Source organism: Anomaloglossus baeobatrachus, chromosome 5, assembly GCF_048569485.1.
Source record: "Anomaloglossus baeobatrachus isolate aAnoBae1 chromosome 5, aAnoBae1.hap1, whole genome shotgun sequence".
NCBI lineage: Eukaryota > Metazoa > Chordata > Amphibia > Anura > Aromobatidae > Anomaloglossus > Anomaloglossus baeobatrachus.
In genome coordinates, this window is record NC_134357.1 from 31,121,735 (window position 1) to 31,140,579 (window position 18,845).

At 42.7% G+C, this 18,845-nt stretch overlaps 1 protein-coding gene across 1 annotated transcript in view; it reads right to left on the reverse strand.

Moving 5' to 3' along the window:
• Positions 1-18,845, reverse strand: part of LOC142310738 (prominin-1-A-like) — a 135,031-nt gene that overhangs the window by 65,705 nt on the left and 50,481 nt on the right. Inside the window, exons 3-6 of the mRNA XM_075348370.1 lie at positions 15,045-15,100; positions 7,048-7,253; positions 5,269-5,389; positions 2,699-2,762 (exon numbers count right to left, since the gene is read on the reverse strand). Of these exons, the coding sequence (XP_075204485.1) occupies positions 2,699-2,762; positions 5,269-5,389; positions 7,048-7,253; positions 15,045-15,100 (447 nt within the window). The remainder of the gene's footprint in view (positions 1-2,698; positions 2,763-5,268; positions 5,390-7,047; positions 7,254-15,044; positions 15,101-18,845) is intronic.

Here is an 18,845-nt window from a genome sequence, read left to right on the forward strand (position 1 = left end):
ATTGAGGTATTTGGATTTGTGCATTTAAATTGTAGTTTATAGAAAGCCTCTTTCCTAGACTAGATAGTAAATCTATCTAGATATGTAGAAATATGGCCCATTTCATATGGGGACAGGGGAGGGGTGCAGGGTTAGGGATTATGGCGTCTCAGCCGCACCATGTTATGGGGCAGGAGGAGAGGAGCAGATGGAGATACTTTATCTGATCTTTAAAGAGTCCAGTGGGCGCTCCCATTCACTCACTGGTCTACAAAATGTTACTTTTTTGTGTTAAATGCATAAAATATGTAGGTTTTATTAAGGTAATTTGTTCCCAGATTCCAAAGCTGCTTCCAGAATTTTTCTTATCAGCCAGGGATTTTGAGTAACACCCATTTAAATTTAAACAGAAAGTATAATAAAAATCTTAATTTTCTTGAATATATAGCTGCAGATGCATTAATTTTTAGTCCTGAACAGCATTTTTCGGCACTATTTCCCTTTATATTGGCCTTTAAGTAGCACAATGCTCGACATGCTCGGCATTAAGTAGCTCAATGCTTGACATGCTCGGCATTAAGTAGCTCAATGCTTGACATGCTCGGCATTAAGTAGCACAATGCTTGACATGCTCGGCATTAAGTAGCACAATGCTTGACATGCTCGGCATTAAGTAGCACAATGCTTGACATGCTCGGCATTAAGTAGCACAATGCTTGACATGCTCGGCATTAAGTAGCACAATGCTCGACATGCTCGGCATTAAGTAGCACAATGCTCGACATGCTCGGCATTAAGTAGCACAATGCTCGACATGCTCGGCATTAAGTAGCACAATGCTCGACATGCTCGGCATTAAGTAGCACAATGCTCGACATGCTCGGCATTAAGTAGCACAATGCTCGACATGCTCGGCATTAAGTAGCACAATGCTCGACATGCTCGGCATTAAGTAGCACAATGCTCGACATGCTCGGCATTAAGTAGCACAATGCTTGACATGCTCGGCATTAAGTAGCACAATGCTTGACATGCTCGGCATTAAGTAGCACAATGCTTGACATGCTCGGCATTAAGTAGCTCAATGCTTGACATGCTCGGCATTAAGTAGCTCAATGCTTGACTTGCTCGGCATTAACATCTCCCAGATTAATTGTTGAAAAAAATCTGAATGGAAGTCCAGGAAATGTGTCTTGGGAGACATACGGCATCCCAATTCTTTGTAGTGTAGCTCAATTACAAAATCTCTATAGTTTGGCGATTTATGGAAGTTCCCCTCTACATTTCTGGATGGCTCCCCCGCCAGTGCCTCAGTCTCGCTTAGTTTGGTGTAAAAAAAAAAAAAAAAAAAATCAGGGTCTTTCTTTATTTCCCCAATTTGTGGCCCCACAAAAAATTCCTTCTTTGATCTTGGCCTCGCTGATTCATCGAAAACTTGTTTCTGAGGTATGAAGAACCCTCGCCATCACGATCCATCACCTAGACAAAGTTCATCAGCCAAATTTTCTATGGAGCAATGGAAGGAACACTTTTTCTGGAGCTACCAGAGGTGGATGCAGGACATTCTTTCTTCCAGGAGTCATTGTTTCTTGCTGGCCATTGTTTTGTTTTTTTCTGTGAAATTATTTGAGTCTCTGCTGTCCCATGAGAAAACAGCAAAACTTTGTATAACCGAGCTGCAAGACCATTATCTTCAGATCACCACTTAGTTTTCGTAATAGATTTTTTACATCTTTTCATATAGGTTTCTTTCAGACTTGCTGAATAAGCAAGAGGAGCAGACGGATTTTCTTTGCCTTTATGCAGAAGTATCACTTTTAAACTAGTTTTTGAAGAATCTATAAAAAGCTCCCATTTTTGAGGGTCATGCTCTTGTCCCATTGCATCTCGGAGCAATAAGCTAGGTCCCTTCCATTGAAAATAAGCATTCAAGCTCCTGCTGGCTATGGCGGAAAGAGGATATTTCGGTATCTGCTTTTGCAAGCGCCAGCCTTTGACCCTTAAAGCCAAAAGCTCCACCTGACTTTTTGATTAGATTCAGATCACAAATTAATGGCCAGAAAATTAGGATCTTCTCGATCAGCTTCTTCATCAACCAAACCAGCGTCTGAGCCATCTTCCGGATCCAAAGTCCGAGATGTCGGTGGAGCAGGGACTGGCAGCTCGGAGCGACGCGATACCGGCTGAATGCCTGGTTTTACTTGTTATTCCTGCAATCTTTGTCATACAGAAAGTGTAAACTGACTTCATAAAGAACAGTGCAAACGTATAACAATCGCAGCACCTAGAAAGCTAAAATTAATTCATGAAAAGGGCAAAGGAGGCTAAAATTATTGGAAAAACCAAAATCATGGAAAATTGGTGCCAGATAGGAAAATTCTGATTCTTGCAGATTCAGAATCAGCACACAAAAATGCTTGAAGAACAACCAGCATTACTCATCTAGCAAAATCTGTGATCAGGATTGATACAGGGAAGGTCGTCAATCACTGATGATCCCGCCCACTGGACTCCTAAGCACAGAATGAGCCAGATATAAAGGAAGAAAATACAAGAGGTTCTGATACTTCTCCCATTAGCTATATACCCATTCGTCCTGCTCTGCAGTGCACTGATCATTTATTGTACAGGGTTTCTAAGCTGAAGAATTCCCTCTGAGAGGGCCTCCACGTTGGTTAAGAAGAAGCAGTGACCTGCCTGGTGGTACAGGTGGACTTACCAGTAACGCTGCTGTTGGCCTTGTTGATAGGAACTTTGCTTGAATTGACAATAATGTCAACATCCTAAAAGACAAAAAGTAAAAATATATCAAGGATTTATTTTTTTTTGCGCAGGATTGTTCCACAGAACGGGTCCCCAAAGTGGGTGGCACTGTGAGATTTTTGAATGTAGTATGGGCAAGGGTTAAAACATTAAAGGGTATTAAAACATTGGCAGACGCGTATTCGATGTCTGATGTGGTGGAATTACACATCTCCGTGTGACAAAGCTGCTCTACAATGGAAGGACATCATCAAACAGCCCCATGAATCGCAGCTCACTGCACCACTGCACATGAGGCTTGAGCGCCCCCACCTGGGCGTTTTTTTGTAGACCCTAAGGGCAGGATCAGACGGCCGTAGACTCTTTCATCCGATTATGCAAATGACACTGCTGAAATTTGGATCCAAGCACAGCGAGAATCAGAGCCCACTATCAGGAGATGGAGAACAAAATGTCTCCATCATCTCCATTGTGTAAGTTTACAGAAATCATTCTGAACTCAGATGTCATCCGTGTACAGCCCGACGTTCTGCATGTACCCATTAACTTCAATGGGCAAATGGCATCTTATTTCAGAAATCATGGAATCAGCATTGCCCCATGAAATAATATTGGTCCAAATGCTATCCAAGAAAAAAAAACGGCTAGTACTAATGCACACACGTGAGAGAGACCACCATCTCTCCCCAAACCCACTCACCCACTCACAAACACACAGCTATGGGAGTCGCTGGTCTCCTCTGAACACCAGGATCGGACATTTAAATTTAAACTGTCGCATCCTTCTCACTGACAGTTGATGTCGGAGGACGGAATCTTTGGGAAGTTTAAATTTAAAATTTGGAATTCTCCAAACACTGATTTCAGCCGGAGCGAATCAGCATCAGAGGGTGTGGCAGACTTAAAGGGGTTCTCCAAGAATATAAACAAAGATAGAAAACATTGTTATACCGATAGGACAGGACATTTGTTTGCGAGTGTGTGCAGTAGGATGCTCATCACCTCCCTTCATTGGCGGGGGGGGGGGGAAGCTCTAATGCCATGACCTGGAAATAGCTTGACTGGTAAAGGTCATTTCCAGGTCACAGCAGCGGAGCTTTCTACCGCACATGCCGCCCGGGGGCGGAGCTTACTACTACACATGCAACAAGGGGGTGGAGCTTCCTACCTCATATTTACTTGGGGGGTGAAGTATCCTACCGCACATGCAGCCAGTCTGGTAAAGCATCCTACTGCACATGCAGCCAAGGGGGTGGAGCTTCCTCCTGCACATGCAGCCCAGGGGCGGAGCTTCCTACCTCACATTTACTTGGGGGTGAAGTATCCTATGGCACATGCAGCCAAGGGGGTGGAGCTTCCTCCTGCACATGCAGCCCAGGGGCGGAGCTTCCTACCTCACATTGACTTGGGGGTGAAGTATCCTATGGCACATGCAGCCAGTGTGGTAAAGCATCCTACTGCACATGCAGCCGCGGGGGGGGGGTGTGGAGCTTCCTCTTGCACATGCAGCCAGGAGGGGTGGAGCTTCCTCCAGCACATGCAGCCAGGAGGGTGGAGCTTCCTCCAGCACATGCAGCCGGGGGGGTGCAGCCAGGGGGGTGGAGCTTCCTCCAGCACTTGCAGCCAGGGGGTGGAGCTTCCTCCAGCACTTGCAGCCAGGGGGTGGAGCTTCCTCCAGCACATGCAGCCAGGGGGGTGGAGCTTCCTCCAGCACATGCAGCCAGGGGGGTGGAGCGTCCTCCAGCACATGCAGCCAGGGGGGTGGAGCGTCCTCCAGCACATGCAGCCAGGGGGGTGGAGCGTCCTCCAGCACATGCAGCCAGGGGGGTGGAGCGTCCTCCAGCACATGCAGCCAGGGGGGTGGAGCGTCCTCCAGCACATGCAGCCAGGGGGGTGGAGCGTCCTCCAGCACATGCAGCCAGGGGGGTGGAGCGTCCTCCAGCACATGCAGCCAGGGGGGTGGAGCGTCATCCAGCACATGCAGCCAGGGGGGCGGAGCTTCCTACCACACCGTCCTAGAAATACCGACTTATCCTTAATTCTGTCAGTCTAAGAAGACAGCGGCCATTTTTATGTTCCATTATTTACCTTCATAAACAAATGAGATTTGATTTGCTCATTTAAAATATGTAAAGATGTAACAATTTATATATTTATTTTTTAAATTATTCACCTGAGAACCCCTTAAATCTAAGTGGCCGCCTCAGTTTTGCATTGGTGAATATTCCCACTTTATAACCTATATTTCTACAGTGTGGCCATATTGTTACAGTTCCCACACTGGTGTTTGCTTTTATGCTTTAGTTTCGGGTCATTTCCATCCCTATAAATCTTTGCAGCTGCCTCCGCCATTCTGCTGGTAACCGGCCATAAAAGCCTTGTTCCCTGGGATCCGTGTAATCCCTCCATGGACTCAGCAGATGGTAGAGTTCACTATGGGACGCTCTCCAGACGGTCTGTGCAGATGCTGTCTCGTTCGCTGGCGCACTGTCACCCCGTTTTTGGCACTGGCGTACTGTACTGTACCTGGGGCACTGAATTCACATAGGTCTTCAGGTTATCCACCGTATTGTTTAAAGACTTGAAACTGTTGTCGACGGCGGTATTTATTTTGTCGTTGCTATAAAAGGCGCAAATGTCACCAGCCCTGAGGAGGAAAGAACGCGGAAAAGACGTCATCAGTTCAGAACGTACAGAACAATACTTTTATGGTCTAATAAATGTAAAGAAACCTTCTGGTTATTCATTATGTAGTAAAAAGCACAATATTCAAATATGCTTCCTGGATGAATTCCTCATATCTCTGCTTGCAATCATTGAATAAAAACCTTTATGGAGATAAGAATCTGCCTTGGTCATGGTGAAGGACACACAGGAGAATGGCTGGTTACATTACAGCTACCAGAACAGATTTGTGTAAATTAAAAAGGGATGGTCCCCCATTTAGAAGCATTTTTACAGTACACAAAGTCATGGAGAGGAGGATCCCAGGCTCATCCTCTATAAACCCCAAATTCTCCTTTTTGGTTAACCTCAGTCTCCCCTTAATTTTGCATGTGAATTTCTGCCATGTAATACCACGTTTCTCCAGCAGTGGCCGCTGTAGGAGAAATGCCTGGCTTAACCTGGAGTGATCAAATAATTGCCCCATTTTTTAAAAAGGTACAATTTTGGCTAAAAGAAAAAAAAAAAAAAAAATCTCCTTTTTGGTTAACCTGAGTCTTCCCTTTATTTTGCATGTGAATATCTTCCATTCTTCCATGTAATACCACATTTCCCCAGCAGTGGCCGCTGTAGGAGAAATCAATGGCTGAACCTAGAGCGATCAGATGATTTCCCCATTTTTTAAAAAGGTACAGTTCTTACTAAAAAAAAAATTCTTTTTTTTTTGGTTAACCTGAGTCTTCCCTTATTTTGCATGTGAATATCTACCATGTAATACCACATTTCTCCAGCAGTGGCCGCTGTAGGAGAAATGCCTGGCTGATCATGGAGTGATCAGATGATTGCCCCATTTTTTTTAAAACGTACAGTTCTGGCTTTATATACTGTAGACATCAAAAGGGAAAAGCTGCGGCTGGTCATTCTCCTGGATAGGCTGCAGGGTCGTGTGATAGCCATTCACGCTGCAGGGACGTGTGATGGCCATTCACGCTGCAGGGACGTGTGATGGCCATTCACGCTGCAGGGACGTGTGATGGCCATTCACGCTGCAGGGACGTGTGATGGCCATTCACGCTGCAGGGACGTGTGATGGCCATTCACGCTGCAGGGACGTGTGATGGCCATTCACGCTGCAGGGACGTGTGATGGCCATTCACGCTGCAGGGACGTGTGATGGCCATTCACGCTGCAGGGACGTGTGATGGCCATTCACGCTGCAGGGACGTGTGATGGCCATTCACGCTGCAGGGACGTGTGATGGCCATTCACGCTGCAGGGACGTGTGATGGCCATTCACGCTGCAGGGACGTGTGATGGCCCTTCACGCTGCAGGGACGTGTGATGGCCCTTCACGCTGCAGGGACGTGTGATGGCCCTTCACGCTGCAGGGACGTGTGATGGCCCTTCACGCTGCAGGGACGTGTGATGGCCCTTCACGCTGCAGGGACGTGTGATGGCCCTTCACGCTGCAGGGACGTGTGATGGCCCTTCACGCTGCAGGGACGTGTGATGGCCATTCACGCTGCAGGGACGTGTGATGGCCATTCACGCTGCAGGGACGTGTGATGGCCATTCACGTTTATGTTAAGTAAAATATAGCATGGCTGCCAGAGGGTGAAGTTTATAGGTCCGTATACTCACAGGATGATGAGAGTGATGCAGAGCAGGAAGAAATACTGAAACCGCCTCCTGCAGGTGATATTCTTCGTCTGCTTCTGATACATTTTTCCACCACAATTGCCGCAGCAGCGACAGCAAGCGAAGAAGAGGCCAACCAGCGTCATTAGTACGATGAAGACCACGCCGATGGCCAGAGCGACGAGGTATCCAATCTCATACATCAGCACCTAAATAAAAAGCGCAACGTCATTAATGTCAAGAGTTATCGATTCACTATACGGTCGCAGAAGAGGAACACGAGCAAATAATGAGGACGGTGAAACCTTACAATGCAGACGGAATGATGGGGAAAAGGTATAAAGTATAGAAATATCCATTACTCACCAAATCTCTTTGGCTCTGCCGATCCAGTGGAGCCCATTAGTCCTGTATGGATGACGTGGTTTCCTCCTTCATCGTGACCACTGCAGCCGATCACTGGCCTCAGCCATCATGTTATGTACAGAACGTGATGGCTGAATACAATGATTGGTTGCAGGAGGAACAATAGATACAAATGCAGGACTAGTAAGCAAAACTGGATCGGTGGAGCCGGAGAGGCAGGAAAGTCAACAAATGAGATATGGTTGTTTCTTTATTTTATAACATTCCTTACTGTTACTAATAATAATAATTTAAAAAAAAAAAGTTACAATTGAGCGTTTTTATTCCCGAAGGTGTCAGCACTGATTGGATCGCGCTGGAGAAAGTAAAGGCACCTACTTTCAAAATAGTAACCCCATGTTGTCAATATATTTCTAGGAGGAGTAACAGAGGAACAAATGATGTAAAGTTCTAAGAAAAGATGCCCCAGAATTATTCCAAGGGTAAAACAAGTATTTACAGTAACAACAACAATGTATTCCCTTTCCTTTTTTTTGTTGAAAGGGTTAATGTCAGTTTTGCTTTGCAGCAGCTTCTGATTCCTGGCCTCTGGTGTTTCCAGTTGGTAACCACTCCCTTACCCTATATATGGTCACATCTCCCAGTAGAGGGCGCCGCTTATTCTGAATTCATTCTGAAGCTAGGCCTCAAGGTGGAAGGAGCTGCTGAGCCCTTGTTGCAGTGAAGCGGTGTAGACTGCAGCCGTGAAGCTGGGCGTTATCCTTTTGTTCTTTCCCGTCTGTTGTACCTTCCCTTCTTGTTGTGTTAGTGCAGCGGTGGGACTAGTGAGCCTAACCTGCCAGCTCACTAGCCAGGGTTTACTGCAGAGTCTCTCAGGGCTTCAGGTTCCTGCTCGGTGACAGGTGAGGAACCTGTATAGGGACTGGCTAGGAGTGCAGGGTGCAGGTGAGTGCAGGAGGTGTCCCATCATCCCTCCCACTAGCACCATAGCCCACTGTTGTTAAAGTGTCCCCGGTGTACCACTTGTTTGTTGCTGGTGTACTCCTTGTTTTTGGGTGTCATGCGTGAAACTTTTACTCTGCAAGTCACTAGACTATAGGAGAAGTACGTTTGGGAAATGGTCAGGTATTCATCCATTGTAAAGTGCCACGGAATATGTTGGTGCTATATAAGTAACTGATTATGATCGCACTACACTAGTCAATGGCTGTGGCACTGGTGAGGACCACCGAGAACCGCGCTATGGGCATATAATGCCGAATATACGTGTTGTCACAGTGAGGAAACCGCCCGCTCTTATCGGACATTACCGGCCACATGATAATCACTGAACCCAATCCAGGGAAAAATATTTACAAACCCAAAAGCAAATATGAAAAAAAAAAAAAAAAAAAAAAAAAAAAAAAAAAAAAAGGTCTCCACCCATGAATAACTCAGACCAAGACATGCAAAAGAAAAAAAAAGCGGTGACACGTAAAATAAACAGAAACTGCTGCGGTGATTATCCGGGCTTCCGGGAACACGGCTAAATCATTTACCACTCTGCGCCGGATTTAATGAATCTCTGCCATAGAAAACCTGGGGACTTGAAAAGGCAAAAAGGGAGCAGAGTAACCAATCAGATTATAGCTCTCACTTATCGAGGTTCTTTTAAAAAGGTCTTGTGCGCAGGGTGCTTTTTTTTTTTTTTTTTGTTTTTGCCAAAATGTTATCCGAGCAAAGCCAATGAAAATCCTGTGGTGCTGAGTGCACGTTGCCTATTTTTTACTTGCAGTTTTCCGTGCAGAAAAAAATCTGGAGCATTACATTTTTTTGTGCATTTCCCCCTGTGTTTTGAAGCCCTTTCAGCCATTGATTTCAGTAAAGAAAAAAAAATATATAAAAAAAAAAGGTTGTCACAAAAAAAAAAAGCAACAAAATTGCAACAAGACACATGGCACAAAAAAGCACAAAAAAAAACGCGACAAAATGCATGGCACAAAAAACAAAAAAAAAAAAAAAACCTGACCTTTCATATTTTCCCTTCTGGCAGCAAAAAAAAACAAAAACAAAAAAACAACAATTCAGTAAAATAGTTTTCACACAATAGAAGGGAATTCTGGGTGATGGATCACTGAGAGAATAGTTTTATTATCCGTCAATGTCCTTTGCAGCTCAATAAAAAAAGTTATTGAATAATTTAGGATTTTTCCAAGAAATAAAAAAAACAAAAACAAAAACCCACACCTTTGGTAAGTATGGACTATGAAAGCGATTATGCTGTTCAGGATGTAATGTGGGTAAGTCTCCTCTGTATTTTAAAAATAATTTGAGAAACAGCGCCGTCTTTGTGAATAGGTGGTAGCAGGTACTGCAGTTTTTTTTTGTTAAAAAATGAAGCCTTTGAATCATAAATTCAGAAATAAAGACTCGAGACTTTCTCACCAGTCTTAATGAGGGAGCGTTGTGGAGTGTGGGGCGCCCAACTCATTAAGACGTGCATGTTTCTCAATGAATCAGGCAAGGCATGACTTTTTTTATTTCATTTTTCTTTAGGTAAATTTGCTAGAATCATTTTTTATTCCCCTTGGAAATTTTGTAGAACTTTTCCTGAAGTAGTTTTGAAAAGTTTTGTAAGAGCTTATTAATTTTGAACAGATCCCAGTTGAGAGAGGATTCCATTTTTATTTTTTTGTTTATTTATTTGTTTTTAATTATCCCTAGTGGGGGGGGGGCTTTCCTTTCGTTAATCCAAACGTTTTGCAAATAGGAGAATAATAAATGAGTGTGTGTGTATATATATAATATATATATATATATATATATATATATATATATATATATATATATATATATATATATATATATATATTAATTATATATTATACACATACATATATATATACACACACACACACACACACACACACACATACACACACACACACACACACACACACGCACACAGTTGTGAAGGTGATGGAAATTTATTGTTTATTTTAAACATTTAAAAAAGAAAAAAAAAACTGAAAATTGGGGCGTTCAAAAATATTCATCCCCTTTACTTTCAGTGCAGCAAACTCACTCCAGAAGTTCATTGAGGTTCTCTGAATGATCCAATGTTGTCCTAAATGACTGATGATGATAAATATAAGCCCCTGTGTGTAATCAAGTCTCCGTATAAATGTTCCTGCTCTGTGATAGTCTCAGTGTTCTGTGTATAGCACAGAGAGCATCATGAAGACCAAGGAACACAACAGGCAGGTCCGTGATACTGTTGTGGAGAAGTTTAAAGCAGGATTTGGTTAAAAAAAAAATTCCAAACCTTTAAACATCCCAAGAAGCACTGTGCAAGCGATCATATTGAAATGGAAGGAGTATCATACCACTGCAAATCTACCAAGACCCGGCCGTCCATCCAAACTGTCATCTCAAACAAGGAGAAGACTGATCAGAGATGCAGCCAAGAGCCCCATGATCCCTCTGGATGAACTGCAGAGATCTACAGCTGAGGTGGGAGAGTCTGTCCATAGAACAACAATCAGTCGTACACTGCACAAATCTGGCCTTTATGGAAGAGTGGCACGGAGAAAGCCATTTCTCAAAGACATCCACAAAAAGTGGTGTTTAAAGTTTGGCACAAGCCACCAGGGAGACACTAAACATGTGGAAGACGATGCTCTGGTCAGAGGAAACCAAGATCAAACTATTTGGGCACAATGCCAAACGATATGTTTGGCGTAAAAGCAACACAGCTCATCACCCTGAACACACCATCCCCACTGTCAAACATGGTGGTGGCAGCATCATGGTTTGGGCCTGCTTTTCTTCAGCAGGGACAGGGAAGATGGTTAAAATTGATGGGAAGATGGATGGAGCCAAATACAGGACCATTCTTGAAGAAAACCTGGTGGAGTCTGCAAAAGACCTGAGACTGGGACGGAGATTTGTCTTCCAACAAGACAATGATCCCAAACATAAAGCAAAATCTACAATGGAATGGGTCACAAATAAACGCATCCAGGTGTTAGAATGGCCAAGTCACAGTCCAGACCTGAACCCAATCGAGAATCTGTGGAAAGAGCTGAAAACTGCTGTTCACAAACGCCTCCATCCAACCTCACTCAGCTCCAGCTGTTTACAAAGGAAGAATGGGCGACAATTTCAGCCTCTCCATGTGCAAAACTGATAGACACATACCCCAAGAGACTGCAGCTGTAATCGCAGCAAAAGGGGGCGCTACAAAGTATTCACTTACAGGGGATGAATAATATTGCACGCCCCAATTATCAGTTAAGTTTTTAAAAAAGTTTTAAATAGAATCAAATTTGATTCTTCACCAGAACATTAACATCTTTATCTTTATGTTTGAAGCCTGAAATGTGGGAAAAGGTTGAAAAATTCAAGGGGGCTGAATACTTTCGCAAGGCACTGTAATATATTATACACGCACGCACATATTTTATATATATATATATATATACACATACACATACATACATACAGTGCCTACAAGTAGTATTCAACCCCCTGCAGATTTAGCAGGTTTACACATTCGGAATTAACTTGGCATTGTGACATTTGGACTGTAGATCAGCCTGGAAGTGTGAAATGCAGCAAAAATGAATGTTATTTTTTTTTTTATTTTTTTTTTTTAAATTGTGAAAAGTTTATTCAGAGGGTCATTTATTATTCAACCCCTCAAACCACCAGAATTCTGTTTGGTTCCCCTAAAGTATTAAGAAGTATTTCAGGCACAAAGAACAATGAGCTTCACATGTTTGGATTAATTATCTCTTTTTCCAGCCTTTTCTGACTAATTAAGACCCTCCCAAAACTTGTGAACAGCACTCATACTTGGTCAACATGGGAAAGACAAAAGGACCATTCCAAGGCCATCAGAGACAAGATCGTGGAGGGTCACAAGGCTGGCAAGGGGTACAAAACCCTTTCCAAGGAGTTGGGCCTACCTATCTCCACTGTTGGGAGCATCATCCGGAAGTGGAAGGCTTATGGAACTACTGTTAGCCTTCCACGGCCTGGGCAGCCTTTGAAAGTTTCCACCCGTGCCGAGGCCAGGCTTGTCCGAAGAGTCAAGGCTAACCCAAGGACAACAAGGAAGGAGCTCCGGGAAGATCTCATGGCAGTGGGGACATTGGTTTCAGTCAATACCATAAGTAACGTACTCCACCGCAATGGTCTCCGTTCCAGACGAGCCCGTAAGGTACCTTTACTTTCAAAGCGTCATGTCAAGGCTCGTCTACAGTTTGCTCATGATCACTTGGAGGACTCTGAGACAGACTGGTTCAAGATTCTCTGGTCTGATGAGACCAAGATCGAGATCTTTGGTGCCAACCACACACGTGACGTTTGGAGACTGGATGGCAGTGCATACGACCCCAAGAATACCATCCCTACAGTCAAGCATGGTGGTGGCAGCATCATACTGTGGGGCTGTTTCTCAGCCAAGGGGCCTGGCCATCTGGTCCGCATCCATGGGAAGATGGATAGCATGGCCTACCTGGAGATTTTGGCCAAGAACCTCCGCTCCTCCATCAAGGATCTTAAGATGGGTCGTCATTTCATCTTCCAACAAGACAACGACCCAAAGCACACAGCCAAGAAAATCAAGGCCTGGTTCAAGAGGGAAAAAATCAAGGTGTTGCAGTGGCCTAGTCAGTCTCCTGACCTTAACCTAATTGAAAACTTGTGGAAGGAGCTCAAGATTAAAGTCCACATGAGACACCCAAAGAACCTAGATAACTTGGAGAAGATCTGCATGGAGGAGTGGGCCAAGATAACTCCAGAGACCTGTGCCGGCCTGATCAGGTCTTATAAAAGACGATTATTAGCTGTAATTGCAAACAAGGGTTATTCCACAAAATATTAAACCTAGGGGTTGAATAATAATTGGCCCACACTTTTATGTTGAAAATGTATTAAAATTTAACTGAGCAACATACCTTGTTGGTTTGTAAGATTTATGCATCTGTTAATAAATCCTGCTCTTGTTTGAAGTTTGCAGGCTCTAACTTATTTGCATCTTATCAAACCTGCTAAATCTGCAGGGGGTTGAATACTACTTGTAGGCACTGTATATATGTATATGTATATGTATATGTATATATATATATATATATATATATATATATATATATATATATATATATATATATATATATATATATATATATATATATATATATATATAATATATAGAGCGAGAGAGATCGAGAGAGATCGAGAGAGCGAGAGAGATCTATATATATATATATATATATATATATATATATATATATATATATATATATATATATATATTATATATATATATATATATATAATTTTTTTTTAAAAGGTACTGTTGTGCTTTAGGCCTTTTGCTGCTAACAGAAGTTGCGGCCATTATTAGAGGTGCAGGGGAAGCCAGTCCATCCGGTGACCAACGATGGCAGAAGATGCAGGCTTCCTCTTCCCCGTGCATCGGGGCATTGTGTGGACTGCGAGAGGCCAGAACGCAGCTGGTGATTCTGCTGCAAAGGAAGCGGCTGCGAAAAGGTGACTGAAGGGGTGTAAACGTCTGCAACTTTTCTAAAACTACATATGTGCATCACATCTCAGCATGCTTGGGGTTGTAGTCCGCCAGTTATTATGAGTGACATTCACAGAGCCAGCAGTCAACATGGGCAGTTGCCAAAAAGTTCCAAGTTTTCAGAAGCAATCCTGGCAAATTTGAGCTGATGCTAAAGCAAAAAAAAAAAAGGGTTTACCAGAGCTCCATCAAGAGGGAACATTATCACCCAGTTTTGGAGTGTTCCAGGAAAGTTTATGGTTCTAGAACTTGAAAAAATAAAAGTAAAACAGATTTATTTATTTACATAACTGCATGTATTTGGCAATCAAAGTCATTTTTGTGATAGGGTCTCATTAAGTATAATGCATAATTTACCTTCTATAGTCTCAGTGTTGCACTGTATTTCAGGATGCAGAATGAGTTAACTGAGAATCTGTCAGTGAGCGTGTTCCAACTGAATGATGGCAGCGTTTGGAACTTATTTAAAAATCATCCGATTTCTGAGCTCCTCCCAGTAGATTTATGGGCACAAACTGCATCAAAAGTTGAATGCGAGATGAAACAAGGGACGTGAAAAAAGCAAAAGGGTGCAATAGTCCCAAATAAATGTATTTAAGTATATATATATATATATATATATATATATATATATATATATATATATATATATATATATATATATATATATATATATATATATATATAATAAAATAAATTGTCTCTAATGCTTTTTGCGACCCCATTTCTTGGCCCGAGTGCTTTTTCAGATGCACAGACAGTGTCATATTCTGGAGAGCGCTTCCCTCACCCCAGAGGTGGATTCCCAGCTACACTGCTCAGTGTGGCTTTATCATGTCCTCCTGAACATGTACAGACAGGAGAGCGGGAATCCCTCATATCCGAGCGATAATATAGCGGAGCAGTCAGAAAATGGGAAAAATGCTACAAACAAGTAATGTAATGGACAGAAATAGTGTTATCCTCAATAGCAGCTACACTGAAGAGTCACCTGAAACTGATCAGTGCACTTTATTTGCATAAATCATCAATATTAGTTCACAAGCAATAAACGAGCACTCACCTCTTTTGTATCATCAGTGTTAAATTGACCTTGTTGAATTGCCCGTTTCAGAAAATCTGCACACAAAATAATAAAAAAACAAAAACAAGTAAGGATCAGAGCAGATTCCTTTGTCTTATCACAAATAAAGTCTCCGCGCACATCTGTGCTGCGTCTCACATTCATAACCGAAGCCACATGTGATAGATCCTTCATAGACAAGATGCAACCAGTGCCCAAGCTGCACATTAGTATTCAAAGATGGTCACCACACTTCTGGATTAGGTCTACAGGCTTTAAACATCACAGCGATCCTCAGGTTACTCTGCAGTGATATTCTAAAATGCCAGTGCAAAGATAACAGCAATTCTGCAGCTATAGGAGCAAGGAGGCAGCTGTCAGACACAGCCGGACTCCCCATAGAGAGGGCAGAGAGGAGTGGTGTATATACAGATTGCAAAGCATTAACCGGGCTTTCCTCCTCTAGACCCAGCCAGCATGTGATTTGGATGGCTCCAGCGCTGCTGGGTGATAACAGATCTATCCAGATTAGCTCTGCAGTACAGACAAAAAGATGACTGTTCCCTGTAACTGGGCCTAGTGTACCAGGCCCAGTTACAGGGAAAATTAAAAAAATAAAAAAATTAAAAAAAAAAATTGTATTTAAAATGTTGAAATGCCTACTAAAAGTCTTTTATAGGGACAATGTATGAAATATAAATAAAAAAAAAAAACAAAACCCCAAAACAGCGCAAACAAATAATAGCAGAAAAACCACATGTCTGCTATATAAGAATAAGGGGAAAGCAAATTAAAATGTGCCACAAAAAAAATTAAAACATGGAATACACATCTTTTTTCTTCTGTCTGTTAAAATGAGGGGGATGAGTATAATATATATGGTACACATATATTATATATACTGCAATATAAATTAAAAAAAAATTATTTCATGGATTTTTTTTTCTTTTCTTTGTTTTTCAGAAATAGTTTGGGCCCAATTTATTTGCGTGATTAAATAAATGAAAGCGTGAAAAGCGCATCTCTTTTCTTTTCCTTGTTAACATAGGGGTGAGGTGGAAAATTTTATAAAAAAAATAAAAATTTATTTTATAAAAACTGATATATTTTATATATAAATTAAATTACAAATATAAAATATACTTTTACAACAAATAAATAATATATATATATATTTCTTTATAAAATTATATTTTCTATAAATTATATATATTATATATATAATTTATAGAAAATATAATTTTATAAAGAAATATATATATTTTTTTATAAAAAATATACGGTATATTATATATTTGTTGTAAAAGTATATTTTCTATAAATATATATTATATTTTTTTCTTTTTCTTTATTTATAAATACATTAATCATTTTTATAATATATATATAATTCTCCCCCTTCCATGCTAACATGGAAAAGAACAAAAGAGATATGGTTTCACACTATTTATTTATACATACACAGGCATACAAAGAACTTATGCCCAAACTATTTCGGAAAAACATGAAAAAAAAAAAAAATCAATTAAATATCCCACCAAGAAAAAAAGAAAAGTAAAATTTAAGGCTCTTAAAACCACCTGCAAGAAGGAAAATTAAAAACACATCCCAAGTCACAAATTGGTGGCATAACTCCACAGGTTTAGAACAGTTGTAACCATTTCACCCTTGTGCACTCAGAGTGCTATGTACTGAATATTGACGGCAGAGGCATTGATGATCAAGGTAAATCTTCACTTGAACCTGCGAGATGTAAAACGCTGCTTTCAGGATTTTGTAGTTCAAAATTAGTTCCTCTTCTTTTCTACCTCCGCTTTTTTTTTTTTTCCTTCACCCAATACCAAATACGCGTTTCGAGGTGAAAAGCTCTTCCTCAGGACCAGTACATCAACAACAAGACTCTTGTTGATGTACTGGTCCTGAGGAAGAGGTTTTCACCTCGAAACGCGTAGACCTATAAAATAAAAGAATACTTATCTTCATCAACATTCTACATCTTCATGCGTCTGATGCGCGGCATTAACCCCTTCTCTACCCCATTTTGTATGATCACGTCGAGTCCTGGTAAAGATCACCAGATCAGCCTGCACTGCATCCACGAGGGTGACCACAGATTATGAAGCATTATTTTTAAGAATTTGTGTCCCTTGTAAAGTTACATTACAAATTTCATAAAATCCTCGTTTTGCGTTTGCAGCTCCTTTCCAGGTCTTAAGTGTCTCTATGATCATAAAGCAAACTCTGTGCCGTCTGATCATGCAGAGTTATCGTCTAATTCTATTCTCGGATTCTTGCTAATGGAAATTTGGTGTATTAGAAAGAAGAGGCGCAAGACAAGAAAAGGGGTGTGCGGCTGCAGGATCAGACTACACAGGGTTTGTTTGTGGTCTGTTACTATGGAGACACAGGGAGCTCTGTGTTAGATGGCCTTGGTGCAAAAATGTTTATAGATCTTCATTGCCACCTCTAGATCCTGCAGAAAGCATAAAACACGGAGGCCTGGGTTTCTATACTACATGTTCTTCAGAGTTAATGATTTGTCATGTATACAGTTAACCATAAACCATGGCCTAGTTCCTCGTTGTCCATTATATGTCGGAAAAAAAAAGCCAACAACACTTTACAGATGTTGAAATTCAGGTTTTCAAAGCACAGATATTTCACCCTATTTCCAGCCATTGAGATTGAACCTTCATTTGCATCTTCATCTTGTTCTGGGAAAATCTGCCAATAACCGATATGACCGTCACATATAACGACTGTCTCAAATTTGCAGCAACCCAGGTCGAAAACGGTGGGGTTACAAAAACTCAACAAGTGGTCACATCCGGGTGAACTTGGGACAGAACCGTGAGCAAAACTAAATGTATCAGAGTAAATGAGATATTAAAGAGAGCCTCATCCACAGACCTGGGCGGAAAGGTAGAGAAGGAAGACGAGGGCGACACAGAAGGCCTAGAGCGGCGCAGGAGAAGGGGCGAGGCCGAGAGGGTCGCGGGAGAAGGGGCGAGGCCGAGAGGGTCGCGGGAGAAGGGGCGAGGCCGAGAGGGTCGTGGGAGAAGGGGCGAGGCCGAGAGGGTCGCGGGAGAAGGGGCGAGGGCGAGAGGGTCACGGGAGAAGGGGCGAGGCCGAGAAGGACGCGGGAGAAGAGGGAAAGCAGAGAGCAGCGCGTGAGAAGAGGGAAAGCAGAGAGCAGCGCGGGAGAAGAGGGAAAGCAGAGAGCAGCGCGGGAGAAGAGGGAAAGCAGAGAGCAGCGCGGGAGAAGAGGGAAGGCCGAGAGCGGCGCGGGAGAAGAGGGAAGGCCGAGAGCGGTGCGGGAGAAGAGGGAAAGCAGAAAGCGACGTGGGAGAAGAGGGAAAGCAGAAAGCGACGTGGGAGACGAGGAAAGGCAGAGAGCGTCGCGGGAGAAGAGGGAAAGCAGAGAGCAGTGCAGGAGAAGAGGGAAAGCAGAGAGCGTCGCGGGTGAAGAGGGAAAGCAGAGAGCGTCGCGGGTGAAGAGGCAAGGCCGAGAGCGTCGCGGGAGAAGAGGGAAAGCAGAGAGCAGCGTGGGAGACGAGGAAAGGCAGAGAGCGTCGCGGGAGAAGAGGGAAAGCAGAGAGCAGTGCAGGAGAAGAGGGAAAGCAGAGAGCGTCGCGGGAGAAGAGGGAAAGCAGAGAGCGTCGCGGGAGAAGAGGGAAAGCAGAGAGCGTCGCGGGAGAAGAGGCAAGGCCGAGAGCGTCGCGGGAGAAGAGGGAAAGCAGAGAGCAGCGTGGGAGAAAAGGGAAGGCCGAGAGCTACGAAGAGAAAAAGGAGCGTGATCAC